The following is an 18977-nucleotide window of genomic DNA, read 5'->3' on the forward strand; positions in this document are numbered from 1 at the left end:
AAAAGATTAGTATTCTTGTATTTCTTTTATTTGTTTTTAGCTACGTTGGGCTTGGCAAATTTACTCTGAAAAGTCAGACTTTTCTCCCAAAAGTGCGACTTATACTCCAGAGTGACTTATAGATGGTTTTCTTCTTCTTGATTAGACATTTTCTTGCTCTTGCGACTTATAATCCGGAAAATACTATAATAGTCACCAAAGTGCACCATACAATTGTAATTGAATGAAAAAAAATCACAATGAAAGAACATGATGAAATACATACATTATAAGGAAGAGACACATTACTAAATCATATGAAATTCAAAAATAATGAAAAATGTGGGCTGTCATTTTCACAATACATAAGATCAGTAATGTGGATTTGCAAATTTCAATCCTCTGCCGTTCTGTTAGCTCACCTTTCCAGTAGGGCTGCCACAAACGATTATTTTAAAAGTCGACTAATAACCGATTATTTTTTAAGATAAGTCGACTAATCGGGTCATGTGTGGGCCGCTTTTCTCCTTTAGAATCTGCTGGAGTTATCGTGTTAACGGTGGAAAAGTTACGGTAAATCTAAGCACATTAACACTGGAGCCATGGTGTTAGAGGGTTAACATGAATGCATTTTGAGATTATTATGTAACCTTTTTAAAAATAGTTTTGTGGATAAAGACGCTTAACTCCCCCGAACCAGAGAAAAAGTCTTTCAACACATTCTTTGCCAGAGCAGCAGCAGCAGTCAACTCAAATCAATTCATTTCTCACACAAAACATACTTTTAAGAGTGCTTAATGAAAACTGATTATAGTTGCTTCTCTTCTTGTACAAGAACTATAAATGTAATTATTTTGCCAGCTGACAATAGGAGCTGACAGCACATCTATCAGTCCAGGATGAACTCAACACTTCTGCTATCAGCCTAAACTCCCTCTGCAATAAAGCTAAACAATGCCTGTCCAGTTCTCTCCGTGCACATACAAGGCCAACGTGACCGCCGTGGAGTTATGAAAGTGTTCTGTGAACGTCAAATTACATTTAATCTGCTCAAATGTACCACTTAACCCATGCATACACAAAGCTGGGTAAGAACTAGAAATTACGGTCAAGACTGAGTTAAAAGGACTTCCCTCTCCTGCTTCCTGACACCAGCTTCTTATTTCCTCTTGTCATGTGATCCTCGCTGAACAAACACTCCTACTGTCAAGCGGGCTTACAATGGGGCAAAAGAGTATTTGTCAGGCATCAGTTCTGCAAGTTCTCCCATGAATTAAAAGCACAAATGAGGTCTGTAATGTTCATCATGGATACACTTTTGATTTGTAAATAATTTATTCATCAAATGGTGCAGAAAATAATAGCCCAATAGCTTAAGTTCACTTCATTATTTTGAAATCTAACCCTGGTTGGCAATGACATTCCCTGTGGGTTGAGTAGCTGCTAATTTGGTCTATTTTCTATGCAAATGTTCTCCAGATCTGTGGTGTTAGTTTCTGTCCCTCCACAGATTATCTATTGGATCAAGACCAAGTGATTGGCTAGGCCACTCCAGATCCTCGAAATGCTTTTATGTAGCCACTCCTTCGTTGTTTGGTTCATCAGTGTCTGGTTTTCAGTTCCTCAGTTTCAGGTCTCCTGCTTTGTTCTGCCACTGTTTTGGTTCTCCTTGGGTTTTTTGTCATGTTTCAGTTAATTAAATATTTTAAGTTTCTGCCATCAAGCCTGGTCTCCTGTGTTTGGGTCCTCCACCACCACCTCTTCATTACAGAATGACCTGATCCCCTTGGACCCTGGAGGAGAACTTTGCAACATCACATCACCTGGGTTTTCCTGCAGCAATCTTCACATCATGCCTTTCGACATCCAAGCATTCTGTTCCTGAGGGGAATCGTCCTGCCATCCTTGAAACTTCCAGTTCCTGAGGACGGTCGCCAGTGCCACATTTCATGTTCCCTATCCCTGAGGATGGTCGCCGTTCATTCCCCTTGACCATGTTTCAAGTTCTGGAGGAGAGTCGTCGGGACCGCTCCTCTTCACGTCTGTTCCTGAGGAGGGTTCTGATGCCCCTCCTCACATCCGTCTGACTGCAGGGGCTCTTTTTTCTGGACCTTTGTTTTACTTGTAAGGGTCCCCTCCTCTTCCATGTTTTGGGTATCTGGGATTTGCCCTTTTGGGGAAGGGTTCTGTCATGATTCTAGGCTTAGGTTTTGTCTCATGTTCTGTTTTCCCGGTCAGTCTCACCATGTTCAGGTTAATCATCCACAGCTGTCTTCATTTAGTTAATCAACCTCAGTGTATTTAAGTCTCTGGTTTTCAGTTCCTCAGTGTCAGGTGCCCATTCTTTGTTCTGCCTCTGTTTTGATTCTCCATGGGTTTTTTTTCATTTAGTAAATTAAATATTTTAAGTTTCTGCCACCAAGCCTGGTCTCCTGTGTTTGGGTCCTCCACCCCCACCTCTTCATTACAGGATGATCCAACAATGTTTCACACTCAAAACTCTCACAGCTGGAAGGAGGTTTTTGACCTAAATCTCATCAAGCAAAAAGCCATTCATCCTTTCCTTGATGTGGAATCAGCCATCCTGTCCCCTTTGCAGCAAATCACTCCAAAAAGCATGCTGTTTCCACCTCCATGCTTCACAGTAGATATGATGTTTTTGGTATGCTACTCTACCAAAATGGTGAGTGGTGTTTCTACCAAAGAGTTCCATCTTTGTCTCATCTGATCACATGACATTCAACCAATCCTTCTCTGGATCATCTGGATGTTCTCTGGTATACTGTAGACAGGTCTGGACATGTGCTGGTTTAAGCGAGAGGACTTTTGGACCAATGCAGGCTTTACATCAGTGATGCTGCTATAATAATATTTGTTACTGTTGTCCCAGCTCTCTTCAGGTCATTGACCAGATTCCCCTTGTGGTTCTGTGCTGTTTCCTCACTGTTCTAAAGATCAATTGTGCCCCACCAGGAGAGATCTTGCGTGGAGTTCCAGGTGGAGGGAGATTGTCAGTGATCATGTATTTTCTTCTATTTTCTAATAATTGCTCCAATAGTTGATCTCTTCTCATCAAGCTACTTAAGTGTTGAAGATTGATCGGTTCATCCTAGTCTTGTTTAGGTGTAGAATCTTGTCTCGGGTGTCCTTCGATAGCTCTTTGGTCTCAGTCATGGTGAAGAGGATGACTGTTTAAGGTAGTGAACAAGTGTCTTTCAAACAGACAACTAGTTCAAACAGGTACCATTGATACAAGTAACTAGTGGAGGATAGAAGAGCTTCTTAAAGAAGTAGTAACAGATCTGTCAGACAGAATTCTGACTAGTTTGAATGCACCATTATACAAATACATCCTTAAAAAGTCATACAATGTGATTTCCTGGATTATTTTTTTCATTCTGCCTCTCTTAGCTAAAGTATTACTATGATGAACATTACAGACCTCTCTCATCCTTTTTAGTGGGCCAACTTGTAGAACTAGTGACTGACAAATACTTTTTTGCTCCACTGTATCAAGGACATCAGGCTAACCGCAAGAACGTGCTCCAGATCAAAACAAACTATCAGGATTTCCACGTGAATCCTTTTTTTCCTCCGAGTACGCACATCTAGGACGGCGAGTTGTCTCGTGTATCCATGCGTATGTTCATATGAGCTTCCTGGAACCCGCGTGTTGGGTGGCATGGTGTGTGTGAAAATGTTGAGGGTTATTTGTTTTTGGGGATAGGCCGCCTGCCCCGTCTCGGAACAGATGTATGTGGAAGCTGTCCCGCGTTTTAACTTGAAAGCAGTTCAAACATCTCCTGTCACTCAAAAGCAGCCAGACAAAATAACAATATGCGTTAAACTGAACAGTTATGCTGTAGTGCTGACTGTAGACTAAATACAAAGAGGAATTAAAATTGAAAGTATATACAAGGTCACAGTTGCAAAAAATTGAAGCCTGTGGTCATAGTGTACACACACTGTCTAAAGCAACCGGTGTCATGCCCACATTTAAAAGAAGTAAAATAAGCATCACAAAGGCTGCTTCTGAGTATAGAAAAGTCAACACTTGAGTGCTAACAGAAGATGTTCATTAGATGTTGGTCATTTTCTACATCTTTGCAGGACTTTCGACATTCTATTGAGGCAGCAAACTCCTACTCAGGGACTTAAGGAACAGATAAAAAGGCTCTGCTCTGTGAGGAGGCCTGCTCTGGAGGCCCTAAATTAGATTGTGTTTGCCTCGCATGACATAATCAAAACAACGCAGGAACTTGGAAAAGGAGAATCCTTGACTTCTGGAACAAAAGGTCATTTCTATCCAAAGCAATAACTGTCAACTTTATGTCTCATTATTATATCTGATGTCATTTCCTGTCTTGGATTAATTAAGTACAATTAAAAATAAATTAATCTCAGATGACGAGAGTCAAATGATCCCGGAGTGTTTATGACTGGCTTCACATAACCTCTCACTCAGTTGACTTAAAGACAATAAGAAGAATGAGAAAAAGAAATGAAATGACCATTGGGTCATTGACATAATAAGCTGAATCATAACCTCTAATATAGCACTGCTAGACATTCTCAAGTAATTTATTACCTTTTCTAACATGGCAAAGGATGATAGTCTCAATAATTGGCCCGATTCAGTACTAGGTGATCACACATCATACGAACATCCCCACGACAGATTAGTCATCTTCTGTTTAAACACATCAATGGCATACAATGTGCTCAGAAAAGGGTCGTTGAACATACAAAATAAACTTTAAAGTCATTGTTTATTTTTAGGATGGGGTGCTGTAAGGAACAAACAGGAGAAAGACTGCACACAGACCCAAAGAAACAAAAAGATCTGCTGCCAAACAGCACAAGACGTGTCCCAAGACTAATAAATTCACTGTCCCGGTTGGGGCTCATCTGTGTATCTGGTCGTAGAAAAAAAAACTGGGCTATGACGACACCGAAAGTAAAATAATTTCTACCTGAAGGCTTAATTTAATTTGGCTCCAGTGTTGATTCTTATCGTAACTCTTCAAGCATTTATGCAATTAACATGATTCCAGCGGATTCTGGAGAGAAATGGCCTTGCGCTGATATGCAACACTGTACAACAATGAAGTGCTTACACAGTAAATCGGCTGATGGTGACACAGAGAAAAGCAGTTTTGCGTTATTCCACAACACTTTACATTAGTGAAGTTATGCCTTGTTTCTACTGAGTAGCATGGTACGGTCCAGTCTGGTATTTTGAGCGGCCCATTAAGCTGGAGCGGACCACACCTGTTTTGGATCCTCGTTGGTTGTAGGTCCATAGAAAAATGAAACGGACTGGTTAGGGTTGAGCTACTGTTGAAACTAGAGGAGGGACAAAATATCGCAATGGAGAACTATTGCAATATTTTAACTCATGAACCTGTCCTCTCTTTCCTTGACTCGGTTTCTTAAAATAATGCACCAGGGGGTGCTTTGCGTAGCGTCTGACCGTACAAATGACACGTCTAGCAGTGTTATAGATCCAGTAGGTGCGTATGCTAGAGGTACTCATGTGGAGCAAGTGACTAACATGTCGATTATCAAAGAAAAGTGCAGGAAAATATAACAAAAGGAGGGGGAAATTAATATTTATACCAGCACTGAAACAACGAAAAACAATGATTGTATAGTATTAACAGCCTGAACGTTAATATTGTGCCTCAATAAAAATAAATTATCTGACATAAAATGTAAAATTCATTAAAATACTCCATCCTGAATGTTTATTTCCACATTTATTGCTGTTTGAAGTGAGAAGGAAATTTTATATACTCTGCATTTTAGTTCCTAACTGGAGCTTTGTTTAATTGTTACCCTAAAATGTATGTTATTATTGTATAGTCATGTTAGTATTTATTGGTAATTTTATTTTAATGTTGGAAAGGGCGTTAAATTAACATATTGTGTTCTAAATTGTTCTAAAAAAAGGTTTTGAATAAAATAAAAAGATACATTTGTTTTAAAAATAGTTATATATCATAGATTATAAGGCAATATATAGATTATTAGAATGTTTGCCATATTGAGATAGCATTGGAATCGTGAGTCATGTATCGTGAATCGCATCGTATCATGAGTTAACCTGAGATTCCCAAGCCCTATTTGAAAGGTGATTTCAACAAGAGAAAATGGCTGCATTCCTCTTTGGCACCTGCAATCTCCTCTCAAACAACATTAAAATTCTTGGTATATATGAAGTTCCAAAAGCTAATAGGAATAAAAATTAGCTGCTGTGTGACCTCCGTTGTTGTTGCTAGCTAAACCATGGATTGGTTGTGACAGGCCAACTTTGAGTGGAGACCATTGACTGTATAAGTAGAAACTGGACTGATCAACCACTCCCTTCTTGTGTTCCAAATAGGAAATACTCGCGGATTGCAAGAAGGCCAAAGTCTTACAGACTTCCATTGAGAAATAGACTGTTATTTCTCAGTCATCTTATTTGTCAGAATAATCATTCTTGCTCTGATACATTCTTCATAGCACGTTCTTTATATTTTTTATAGATATTTTTTGTTTATCAACAGTTATTCTAGTTATAAACTGACCAGTAACAGCATGTGACTCCCGCTGGCCCCGACTTGAACAATTTCCTCGAGGGTATGGACTTCAAATAAGCTCACTCTTGATTGGTGACTGTGGTTCCTCTAAAAACGGGACTCAGGCAGACTCAGATCGCTAATCGCTGTTGAAGTGTTGCGATCGTTTACAGTATGGCTCGTAGATGTATCAGGAAGTGACAGCGAAGGCTCTGGCCTGATTTCGCGAGGGCTGGAGGTAAGACGTTTCCTACGGGTGACCTCAACACTTGTTATGTCCAGTTCCTACTTTTACTGTCAGTAGTGGAGACCCTCATCTGAATCGCCTGGTCCATTTAAACTGGACCAGACTGGACCTTACTGGACCATATGGCTCAGTGGAAACAAGACTTTAGTAAAGATGCTTATCTCTGCATCAAAATCAGTGGATTCACGTCGATCAGATAAATAATCAAAGAGTTACGATATGTTCAAAAGCGTATTATTTATGAGCTGCCAGCGACATCTCAATGTTAAAGAGATAAAATGTGAATGAAGTGATGAGAAGAATATCATGGTGAACAAAAAGCTCAAAATGATGGGAAAAAAAACAATAAATAAAGACTAAAACACTCCTCCATTATGACAGTTTTGAACAAAAGTCTAAATTTAGGGAAATAACATTGGGCTTTGTCAAAATAATGAACGTCTTTTGGGTTAGGTAGAGTAAGTCAAAGGTTGGTGACTCAGCAAAAGCCAAATGTACATTCCCGCCTTGAAAAAAAAAACCCTTTGTGTGCCTCCAGGCGTTTGCCTAAAAAGGTGTAAAAGTATGAGTTTCTGAGTGAGCAGAGCCGTTGGAGTCGCTGCGTCAGGGCAAAGCTAAACCTCTCATGAGAGATCTCCTCGGTGTCGAGAGGAAAATGTGGGGGATTAGGTCTTCCAAAGTCTTTTTATAGAAACACTCTATCTTCCTGCCATTAATCTTCAATTTCTTCATCAATATTTTTTCAAACAACACCTCTGTGCACCCCTGTCTTTCATTCTACTCCAGACTGTTCTACTGCAAATTTATGTTAGCTTTGTCCGTCTCCAACCCCCTCCTCCCTTTTCTTTCTCCCCTCTTACTGATTTTGCCAAACAAACGCTGCCAGACTCCCAAGTGGAGGCCACTTCTCAAAACCTTTGTCCTCAGAAATGTTAATAATTTATGGCGACTCGGGTTCATGACTGTCCCGCGTCCTCCAGTGTTTATGGAATCAGATACGCGTCAAATTCATTTGAGGGGTTTTCACATGTTTTCCCAACAGTCACTGAAAGGTTTGCGGGCTCGAGCGAGTATTTCGGCTATGTGTAAATCTTGCGCAGTGTGTGTGTTGTTTCCCATCGACGCATGACCAACTTGAATTATTCCTCTATAATTTGTGGAGGAACGTCCAGTTCAGACGCAGAGATGAGCCGGGTCAGAAGGTGAGGGAACACATGAAAGGACAGCAGCAGGCTGACCCGCCAATGCGGTGTGGAGTACCTCTCTGAGGATCATGGGTAAGGGAGGCTAATGTGTTTTAGCAAAATGACAACTTCCTTTTTCCATTTCTTTGGTACATCTTAATGTTGAGGCTCCATTACAGATTGACTGTTAAAGCATAAATCAAGAAGTTGGAAAGTTTCTAGTTGGGCCTCATTGTGTTGGAGTACAATTTAAAGTCATGGACAAATCACTCAACAGCTTAAGACCAGAACATATTTAGATCGTAAATTCTATTCAATTGTAGAAACTCTTTCAACCTTTTAGCTTCAACAGCAAATGTATCCAATGTCTGCTTTGAGAACCACTCGAATAACAAAAAAAAAAAACATAAATCCGACTTTAACTAAGGATGTAACGATGTGACTTGGCCTGTGCCTAAATGTAGAAAAATGCAGAGCAGATGACTATTTTACATGCAGGCTCGCTGTGACTGTGTCTGCCTGCAAGTGTGGGCACGCCTGTGAATGTGCGAACATGCGCCTGTCAGTATGTGCGCACCTGTGTGTGTGCGCGCCTGTCAGTGTGGACGCGCCTGAGAGTGTGCAGAGCTTGCCTATGATTGTGCGCGTGCATTCCTGCAAGTGTGGGCACGCCTGTGAATGTGCGAACATGCGCCTGTCAGTATGTGCGCACCTGTGTGTGTGCGCGCCTGTCAGTGTGGACGCGCCTGTGAGTATAGCGGAGGGGCTAGGTGCTTTACAGCTGCGGCCCCTCCCCCAGGGAAATTCTTGCATCTCTTTCGGATTTAAAAGTTTCCCATAACTAAGTCCCCCCAGGATTTTGCGATGTTGCGATCATAACTATTAACGCAAATTCAAGCAAACCTGAGATTTGTTGCGAACTCTGAAACTTTACATTTTCAGCTCAACTTTACTGCAACTTTGACCAATCTACCGCGAAAACAGTCATTGGTGTTGCAGCTTCGTGACTGTCTCCCTTCTAACTCCTTCCCGGGAGCCGTGTTCTTTTTTTTATTAACTCTCTTTAGCTCAGTCAGTTTTTTTTTCTCTGCAAGCTGCACGTAAACTGTCATTTGTGCTGAGTGCGAGCGTGAGCAAGTTCGCGCACAGCGGCTGGGGTTGCGCTTGGTGGGCGCGGAGCAGTCCGTCACGTGGAGCGCAAAACAGACAGTTTGATGTAAGGGGCAAAAAGAAAACATACTTGAAATACTTTTAATTTATTGTGTTGAGAAAAAAAAAAAGAATCAGAAAAAAAATAAATTGTGACTTTAAAACTGTGAATTGAATCGAATCGTGGCTTGACTGAATCACACCTATTGTGTCGTCGGTGATGCTTAGGTGAGCCGCTTTTCTCCTTCAGAATCTAGTGGAGTTATCGTGTTAACGGCTAAAAAGTTACAGTGAATCAAAGAACATAAACACTGGAGTTCCTGTGTTAAAGGGTTAAAAAGTCAAAGAAGAACGGTTAAATCTGAGGGACATAAATTAAATTAAAAACATTGTTTCTCTTGTTCGATTCTATTTGTGTATAAGTGTTTATCTCATAATTTATAGCAAAATCAACAAAAGTCTTGACATCAGTGGTAAAATCAGACAAAAAAAACTGCTTCAGGAACAAGAAAAGACAGAAGTCAAACAGACAAAAAAAAAATCCTCAATCCTTTGAATCCAGCGTGCGATTTCTCTCTATGTCTCTTTAGTCTGGAGGATTAGCTCATTCAATAAACGTTACATAACTGGACCCAGAGGCAGTTAGTTAGAAGACAAAACAAACACAGCAAAACAAAGCAGAAGGTCAACAGTGCCACTGTGTCTCAGTCTTTATGAAACAGGACACAGCCAATTAGAATTTCATAAAGCTTGCAGCGCAGGGGAACTCGCAGAGCTGCAGGTTTAAATAACAACAACCAAAGAACAAGTCACGTTTAAGAGAAAATATATATATATATTTATATATATATATTAAAAAGTCATAAGTAATTGTTTAAAAGAACCTTCTGCTTGTATGACTGAATGAACTTAAGGTCACACGGGGGTTAAGGAGGAGGTGCAACAAAAATGACAATTTAAGGTACTTTAAATTACTTTCACTACAAAAGAAAGTTAAGGGCCAAAATATAAACTATGGCACGTGTCAAAGCCAAGGTCCGGGGCCCAAATCCGGGCCACCAGATCATTTTATATTTTTGGCGCAATGTTATGTTGCGCTGATAAAATATGGCACCACATTCTAATTCCCAAGTTGTCACATTTTGACACACGGTTATAGTTAAAGTTAGAGTCCCCCTATTTGTCACACACTAGGTGTGTGAAATTTGTTCTCCGCATTTTACCCATCCCCCGGGGGAGCGGTGAGCTGCAGACACAGCCGCGCTTGGGAACCATTTGGTGGTTTAACCCCCAATCCAACTCCTTAGTTCTGAGCCAGGGAGGCACTGGGTCCCATTGTCTTTGATATGACTCGGCCGGGATTTGAACCCACGACCTTCCAATCTCAAGGCAGACACTCTACCACAAGACCACTGAGTTAAGGACACCTGCATCAAAAATGTATGTTTTGCGTGTCCCCAACTATTTGGTTTTTGACGTCCTGGCTGTTCCAATTAAATCAGGGGTGTATTTGCCCACACTCAGTAGTCTGGCTCGCTGGCGACTGGTTAGCATAGGGACCCAGACCACTGAGTCCCTGCCTAAAGTCAGTGTGGGCAAACACAGGTGGGGCCACCATGGAACCCTCGGACGAACCCACCTGGGGCCCACCAATTCAGTCCAAAAGTAAACCATCAGGGCCCACATTGAAATGTTTGCTGGGGTAGATGTTTGCCCATTTTTCACCCGTAAGGATAGTTGTGACAAAGGTTTTAGACTGCTGTCGTCCTAGGACACAGCACTGCATTTTTCTTATCTTGTTGCTTTTCTTCCTCTACAAATGTATGTGTCATTGTTACAACTACTGGTATGTCCGAGTGGTTCTTGTTTGTCTGCTTCTTGTCCTGTTACTGCTGTAGATATAAACTTACTAGTTTTGTCTTAAAACAGATGTTCCAGTCATTCTAGGTGTTTCTGCTTCCTGTCAGATTACTGCTGTACTTGCTAATGCATCTATTCTGTCTTATAATAGGTGTTCCAATATTTCTGTGCTTGTCTCTTTCTAAATTAAATTGAACTGAATTAGATTCAATTCATCTAGATTGAATATTTAGCTGAAAAGCCATGATTTGATCTGAAGTCTATTTTTATGTTTCTGTAGCCAACTCAGACAACTTCAGCTGTCCATTTGTGTTTTATTAAGACATTAAATTAAAGTAATTTTAAAGCATTTGAGTCACTTTGTTATTTTTCTTAATCATTTGATAAATTCTGTTGGTTAATTTGCAACAACAAACCAGATTTCCGTAAAAAGTTTCCCAACAGGAACTTTAAAATGTTTTATAGCTTTTATGAAAGAACACTACATGCATTAATAGTGAATTTGTAAAAAACAAAAAAAAAAACATATATTTTTAAAGTTTGATAGTATACACATTGACCTTATCTGCTCTTTCTTGAATTCACCCTAGTGGATAATGAAGACTGGAAGATTTCACTGAAAATTGTGTTCTAGTTAGTGGTTTTTAAGACCACATCCAGGTGAAAACAAGGACTTTAGGGTTATCAGCCAACAAATGATGACAAAAATCAATTCACCTTCTTTGTAGAAAGAAAAGTAAAGAGTTGTACCTTTGTTTCCACGGTCGTCCCCCCAGGAGTTTTCCACTCTCCACTTTTCATACCCTTCCTTCCCCTCCTGAAAGAGCGTGGACAAGAGGAAGGTCAGAGTGAAAAAGTGTTCGAACAGCTGCATTTACTTACCAGAAAGGAAATGGACAGAATTCTGAAAAACTTCAGTGGATTAGAGCGCTGTAAACAGACAGCAAATCCCTGGGAAGCTCTGGATGTGTGTGTTTGCGGTGAGTATGCGCTTCACATGTGAGCTTGAGCGCATAGTTTGTGTATGCATACCTTGTCTGTTACAGCAGTAAGGATCATGGCGTGAGTCATGAGGGAGTCTCCGTACATGAGTCTCTCGGCCTTCGACAGGTTCTTTACGGAAACTCCAAACACAAGTTCATGGTTGAACCTGCCACAGAAGCAACCGCTGAAGGTTAAATACACATCAAAGCTATTTCTTTTGTCACCAGTGTAACAATGTCAAGACTTTAGAATCAGCTGGAAGCTCCAATGAAGATACTAGCGATACTTTTGGACAGGAAGATATGACCAAAAGCCCAAACCTTTGACGTTTTTCAGTCTGGTTTTTGTCTTTGCGTGAGATGAAAGGCAGATTACTAACATTGGATGATGGAAACTAACGCACATTAAGCCTAACTTCAGTTACAATGCTGTGGTGCAGTAACAGATCTGTCTGAAGGATGAGCTCAGCACAGGTTTGGACTATGCAATGGTAAAATGGCGTATACTTGTATAGCCCTTCTCTACCTTCCTTGAAGGCCCAAAGCGCTTTACAGTCAGACCCATTCACACGCGCTGCCAAATACTGGCACCAACCTTCCGCCAGAGGCAATGTGGGGTTCAAAGACAAAGACACTTTGACACATGGGTGGGCAAGGCAGGAATCGAACCTGCAATCTTTAGATCAGGAGTTGACCGTCCTACCACTGCACCACGGCCGCATTCTCACTCTAAGCTTGTCACATCTTGATGTTTGCTTAAAAACTTCTCCGCGCCACTTTTTAATATTCTGAGTGTCCCAAACTCGTCGTTTTTTGACGGCTGTTTCCATTAAATCACGGGTTACCAATCTCTGGGCAGCAAACCGGAACCAGTCCAGTACAGGGATCCTAACCCGGTACCGCATCTGATACCGGTTCGGGTTCGGTGCTGCGTCCGGTACCACATCTGGTACCGCATTTTGTACTGTATCCGGTCCTGCTCTTGGTCCCATGTGTGGTTCCGGTTCAGGTCAGGTATTGCGTCTGGTACTGGTAGAGCATCAAGTACCACGTCTGGTACTGGTTTGGGTCTGGTACCGCATCAAGTACCACATCTGGTACCGTGTCTGGTGCAGGGTTAGGATACTAGTATCTGCGACGTCCCGAGGACCAGTCTGCGTGCAATAGTGGACCTGGTAGTGCGTCCAGTAGGGGTGTGCCAAAATATCGTTATACTCAATCAATATTTAGTTCTGTGATTGATTCTCTATGTGTTCTCACCAAGTATCAATCTTTATTTTACTTTGAAGAAACTGTAAAACGTTATAGTCGTCATTCTTTGGTGAGACGTTCCTTTGGAGGTAGATAGGGGGTGTGCGTAGCAAGACTTATTTGTTCTGTTTTTTAGAACAATTTTGCACTAAGTATTGGCACTGTTCATGTTTACTATTGTTAACACTGAATTTTACAGATAAATTCAATTCAATTAGTGTCAATGGTTGTCAAAGACATAATATTACTGATTTGCACAAAAGTGTCTGTTTGTTGCACAAAATAAAACACACATTTTTACTATGATTGTGTTTAAGCTAAAAAATAAATGGGGATATATTTTACCAAAAATATTAGTTTTTCTATTGATTTTGAGTTATTAGAGACAATTTTGACCAATTATCGCCATATTGTGACATTAATATCGTGAGCAATGTATACCGTATCGCATTGTATTGTGAGGTACCCAGTGATTCCCAGCCCTAGTGTCCAGAACCGGAACACGGAGCGCACTGGTATTCTAAACCAGTACTGGAAACCTAACCCTTACCGAATATTGGTTTGCCGGTTTGGTTTGGTACCGCACATGGTACCGGTTCAGCTCCAGTACCGCGTCTGGTACCGCAGCTAGTACCACATTTTGTTCCGGATTAGGGTACCAGTACCAAGTTGGGGTACAAGTACCGGTCGTGTCCAGAGAACCAGCCCACATGCAGCAACGCATCCGGTACTGTGTAAAGTACCGCGTACAGTACCCGGACACGGAGCGCAACTGTATCCTAACCCAGTAGTGGTAGCCTAACCCTAACCTGGTACTGGTTCATGTCCAATACTGCATCTGGAACCAGTTTGGGTCCAGTACCGCGTCTGGTACTGCATCTGGTATCGCATCTGGTGTCGGGTTAGGGTAGCAGTACCAGGGCAGGGTACAAGTACTGGCTTCGTCCCGAGTAACAATCCATGTGCAATAAGGCATCTGTTACTGCGTCCAGTACCGCATCTAGTTCTGTGTACCAGGGGTTGCGGACCCTTGATTTTACGAACACCCAGCACGTCAAAAAACTGCGAGTCTGAGACACTCAAAACGTCAAAAAGTGACGTGGAGGGGTCCTTAACCAAACATGAAAATGTGAGAAGTTGAGAGTGAGAATGTGTTGGACTAACGCATGATAGTAATAGTCCTATATAGGAGATGTTTTCAAACCATGTTTTTTCTAGTTCATTTCTTGTTACTAAGGTGCTCTTAATATCACTTTTCCTTTCACAGGTGAACCAACACTCTTTGAATTACTATAACAAATTTAGGCATTTAGCATGATTGCAGTGAAGAGCTGCATACTCATATAAAGTGCTGAATTTCAGCAGAAAGCTTTCGTACATTCCAGAATCCACTTGAAATAAGTTAACTGAGGTACAGTAGTTACAAAACTGTCCATCTGCAGCTAAAGCTCCAATGTTAAAAGGTTAGATGTTTGAATAAAGCAAAGCAACAAATCTTTAGGAAACATTTTATCTAAATCACACAAGGAGTTCCCTTTGTTGTTACTCACACATTCATGTCATTAATGCCCAGTTTGCCATGGAAATGCTTCCCAACGTCACAGCCAAACCACACTGCCTGGTGTGAGAAGAACAAGAGGGCAAAGGTCAAGTTTAAAAACAGAAAAAAGTTCATTGGGTTGACAGTCATTTGGACCCGCCCACCTACCTCCCCTGCCTTAATAGAATCGGCGGCGGCCTTCTTGAGGAGCTGGATGGGCTGGTTGTTGTATAGAGTGTTGTGACCTCCAATCATGTTGCCCAAAAACTCAACAGTGTATAGCTTCCCGTAGGGGTTTTGGGGTCGAGGGTCATTTACAAGGCAGACCTGAGGGTCATGGGATCACAGCACAAGCTCAGAAAGAGAAGTGGCAGGTTAGGTTAGTGAGGTGTGAGTGGTGCGTACTTTGTCCTGAAGGTTGTATAGGGGTTTGACGTGTTCCCTGTAGAAGTCTTGGGGGGTTAGAGGTCCCATGCGATGGAAGTTCTTATCTTTGTCTCTATACTCCCAACTGATGGTGTCAGGAGGGCTGCCTAGACACACGCTGGCCACCCGAAACACCTACACACACGGAAGGGTTTTCATTTTACCGTTGATCATTCAGTGGGTCAGGTTGTTGTACGACAACCAAGTAGACAATACATTTTTTTGCATTTTTCAGCACAGACTGCATACCCTTGTTTAAATAACCCACAATTCCAGGAGTAAAACTGTTGTTTGCACAAGTTTTGGGGTTTTAAAAGCATCAAGTGTAAAACAATTTTTTCAAGTTTTAAGCTCAAAACCGTGAGTTTGGAATAATGGCACAAAACCACTCCATAGATAAATATTTATTCAACACAAAATAAACCATTAACTCAAAATTATCATCAGACACTCAAAAGTGTGTGGAATATAAGAAAGAATTCAACAGTAAGATTTTTATAACTTTTTATTTTTTGGCACAGTTTTCCATGACTCTTTAAGAGTCCAGAACTCAGCATAACCTCCCCTACAGCTTCCTTTGCTCCGTCTTTCTTCCCTCCACCATGTGCTTCTTCCTTCCGTGCAGAGGTTCAGACAGAGTTCCTTTGGGCTAATCGTGGTTGTTTGGACTGGACCGTCTGTCAATCTTTCCCTTCTAACCTCTGATACAGTTATCTCTGGAATTTCCCTTTTTGGCTTTTTTTCCACTTCTTCTTCTTCTTTTACTTTCCTCTCCCCGCACTAAGCGCACGCTTTTCCTATCGAATAGAATTAGGTAAAGACTGAGGGATTAACATGCACAGCAGAGCAGTGGTAGTGATGGATGACAGACAAGCAAGGTTTTGACAAAAAGCAGATTCACAGCAGGTCAATAGCCCCGCGTTTACTACTGTAAAAAACTATTGAATTGTGAGGCCAAATGATAACACACCACACTCCCACCGACTCACATTTGAACTTTGATTTTGCTACATATCATTAAAAATGTTCGACTTTCTTTGAACTGCATGAAGAATCTGGTGTGTCAAGCTTGGACCAATTCAAGAGTTATGAGAACGAAACAAGAAAAATAAACTAACAAACTCACAAGTAAATATACAAATTCCCTCAGTTAAAGTCTTCAGTTCAACCACTTTATTTACATTGAGGAGTTTCTCGACTTGTTCCTCAAAATGCACCCTGAAGCTATTTTTCTCTAATGAATACAGCTCAGTAAGAGTTCGCTATTCCGTTGGGCCAACATTAGGAGCACTCATCACATCCCGCCGAGCAAAAGCAGTGGGCAGGACAGAAAAAGCAGAGCAGACAGATCGAGACGTGAAAGAATAAACAGATGCGGTGACACCCGAGTAGGATCAATATTAGAACACCTGCCGCCGTATTAACAGATGTTCACAAACCACAGGAAGGAAGGAGATTAATAGGAGTTGAAAGTTTAAAAGACAACAAAAAAAGCTAACGACAAAAGGGAAACTCGAGAAAAAAGTTCGAAAAGTACAACAGGTAGATGCAGAACTTGAATGATATAACAAGACAAAAATACATTTGCATCATTTTGTTATTAAAATTTTCTTTTTTTTCAAATGTTTGTATACCGCTTGTCTAAATTTGAACTGATACTGTAATACCACATCCTCTTAAAAAAATATTAGTGGAGTAACGATGATTCATCGGATCTTGAGTTGTGAAAAGCATTTGCCGTACGCTTGCTGTTGTCGTAAAACCTTTCCGCCAATCAATGGGTTACATCTTGTGATGACAGAGGGTCCACCCCTATGGGTCCATTCCATCTTTCTATGGATCTAAGACCAACTAGGAACCAGAAATGGTACCGGTCCTGCTTAAAGGGTCCATTTTGTAACGGAAACGCTCAAAAGTCTAGTTTAGTCTGGACTGCTTAGTGGAAACGAGGCATAAGTGTGCATGTGGGAGTGATTGTGTGCTCTGTGACAGACTGGCAGCCTATTCAGGGTGTACCCGCCTTTGCCCAAAAGCAGCTGAGACAGGCCCCGGCAACCCTGTGACCCCAAAAGGGTTATAGCGGGTAAGGGAAATGAATGGATGCTCCTTTGTTCAGGGAGTGATTTTATCTTGCCAGGAGTCTTCTGAAAAACTAAAATTGTTGTTTCTACGACCCTACTACCTCTCTTTGCACTTCTTACAGTTGATTACCTGGATTAAACATGTCCAGTTGATCAGCATGAGCGGCACCCATGATTGAGCAGCCCTGGTCTACGTGGTTGGTCTATGTCTGTATTTGATCAGGTAAAGCCTTAGTCACGATTGCCCTTACAGGTGAATGCAGGCCGTCTGCGGGCAAAAAATGGCAAAACTTGTGTAGGGTACTGTTGGCCAGCACAAAATATCAAGGTCATAGATTGAGCGGCTGCTGTAGAGCCAAACTGTTCATGAAAATGTTTTTCCACAGGAGTTTTTGTTGTTCATGTGATACATGTGAACTCTTTGCCCACAGCCTGACTGTTAGAAATTAGGACCCTGCACACTCTGTGCGGGGTCAGTTGTTGTTTTCTCCAGTTGGTTAAGTATATACAATTAAATCTATATTAGACGAAAATTGTATTTTGTGTTTTAACTCTTCAACATAATTTGTTGATATAATCTTGCTCTAAAGAGAGCACCAAGAATGTCACATACAACTGACTAGCATGTTCAACAAATGTCTATTTGTTGACTCTGTGTGATCAAAGCATTAGCATTAAATTCAAGAGTTCATCTTTCAGCTTTAAGCATGTTTTACAAGAACTACACATAAAGAAATAGGCTGCACTTGTGCTATGAAGTCAATGACAAGGACAAATATATCTTAAACTATCATTATTTTTTCCTTAAATGTCTTTAAACTTCCGGACAGAAACAAACTCGTTCCAAAACCTTGAAATAAAAGAGACAGGGAATCATTTGTTGTGAAGTTGGGCTCAAACCTAAATATTGTGGTGAGCATTCAGAGGTTAAATGCTTTTCTAACACAGCTGAACGCCACACTGAGATAAAACATGCCTTTCGTTACAACTCTGAAATAAATGTATAGCTTTTGTCTAGAAGCTGGAATTGTGAGCGTAAGCAAATGACACCATGCAAACAGTTTGGATAAATTTGAGTGAGGTTTTGATGAAATGTCCATGTTTTGTAAATAGTCCACACATGTGGTCATTGTTAAATCCTGACAGTCGGCTCAGAAATTGACAAAACGTGAGTGGACGTTCCAGCACACACATGCAGAAAACCCACCCACATCGAGCAGCAAATGAGAACGGTGGACGGCTTCAAAAGTCGTGAGCGGCATCAGGAGGGCTGATGGCCGTGTCATAAATAAAGCCCGTCTTATGCTTGATCTATGCATTTGGAGGCCAAGTTCAGAGGCGCACCGCTCCATGACGCAAAGGAAAGGCTACAGTCATATCGTGTGGGGCAACATCTGTGTATTTTTCATCCATGATGTGCTGCATATATGTCCAGTCACCAGTGAGTGCATTCTATTTTTTGGTCGACGACTTGCAAATGATTGAACAGGGGCGCTTACACACACTTGACACAACATGAAAGAGAAAGACAGACTTTGAAATGTAAACCATCATCCCTAGTATAGACTCCATCAGCTCAAAAACACTCGAGGCCATGAAGGTTCCCGCTCTCACAGCAGGTGCTGCTCAAAGTGGTTGATGGTGGGTTTTTGTTTTTGGCCATCGTTCCTCCATTAAGGATTTTTCTCCACAAACGTGTCTGATCGGGGCTAGC

General features: G+C 41.3%; 1 protein-coding gene across 1 annotated transcript in view; it reads right to left on the reverse strand.

Annotated features, from left to right (window-relative positions):
* blmh (bleomycin hydrolase) overlaps window positions 1–18977 on the reverse strand; it is a 34553-nt gene that overhangs the window by 1264 nt on the left and 14312 nt on the right. Inside the window, exons 7-11 of the mRNA XM_024276471.2 lie at window positions 15162–15317; window positions 14925–15083; window positions 14767–14834; window positions 12015–12132; window positions 11733–11799 (exon numbers count right to left, since the gene is read on the reverse strand). Coding sequence (XP_024132239.1) covers window positions 11733–11799; window positions 12015–12132; window positions 14767–14834; window positions 14925–15083; window positions 15162–15317 — 568 coding nt within the window. The remainder of the gene's footprint in view (window positions 1–11732; window positions 11800–12014; window positions 12133–14766; window positions 14835–14924; window positions 15084–15161; window positions 15318–18977) is intronic.

This window comes from Oryzias melastigma, linkage group LG13 (genome assembly GCF_002922805.2).
Source record: "Oryzias melastigma strain HK-1 linkage group LG13, ASM292280v2, whole genome shotgun sequence".
In the NCBI taxonomy this organism is placed as follows: Eukaryota; Metazoa; Chordata; class Actinopteri; order Beloniformes; family Adrianichthyidae; genus Oryzias; species Oryzias melastigma.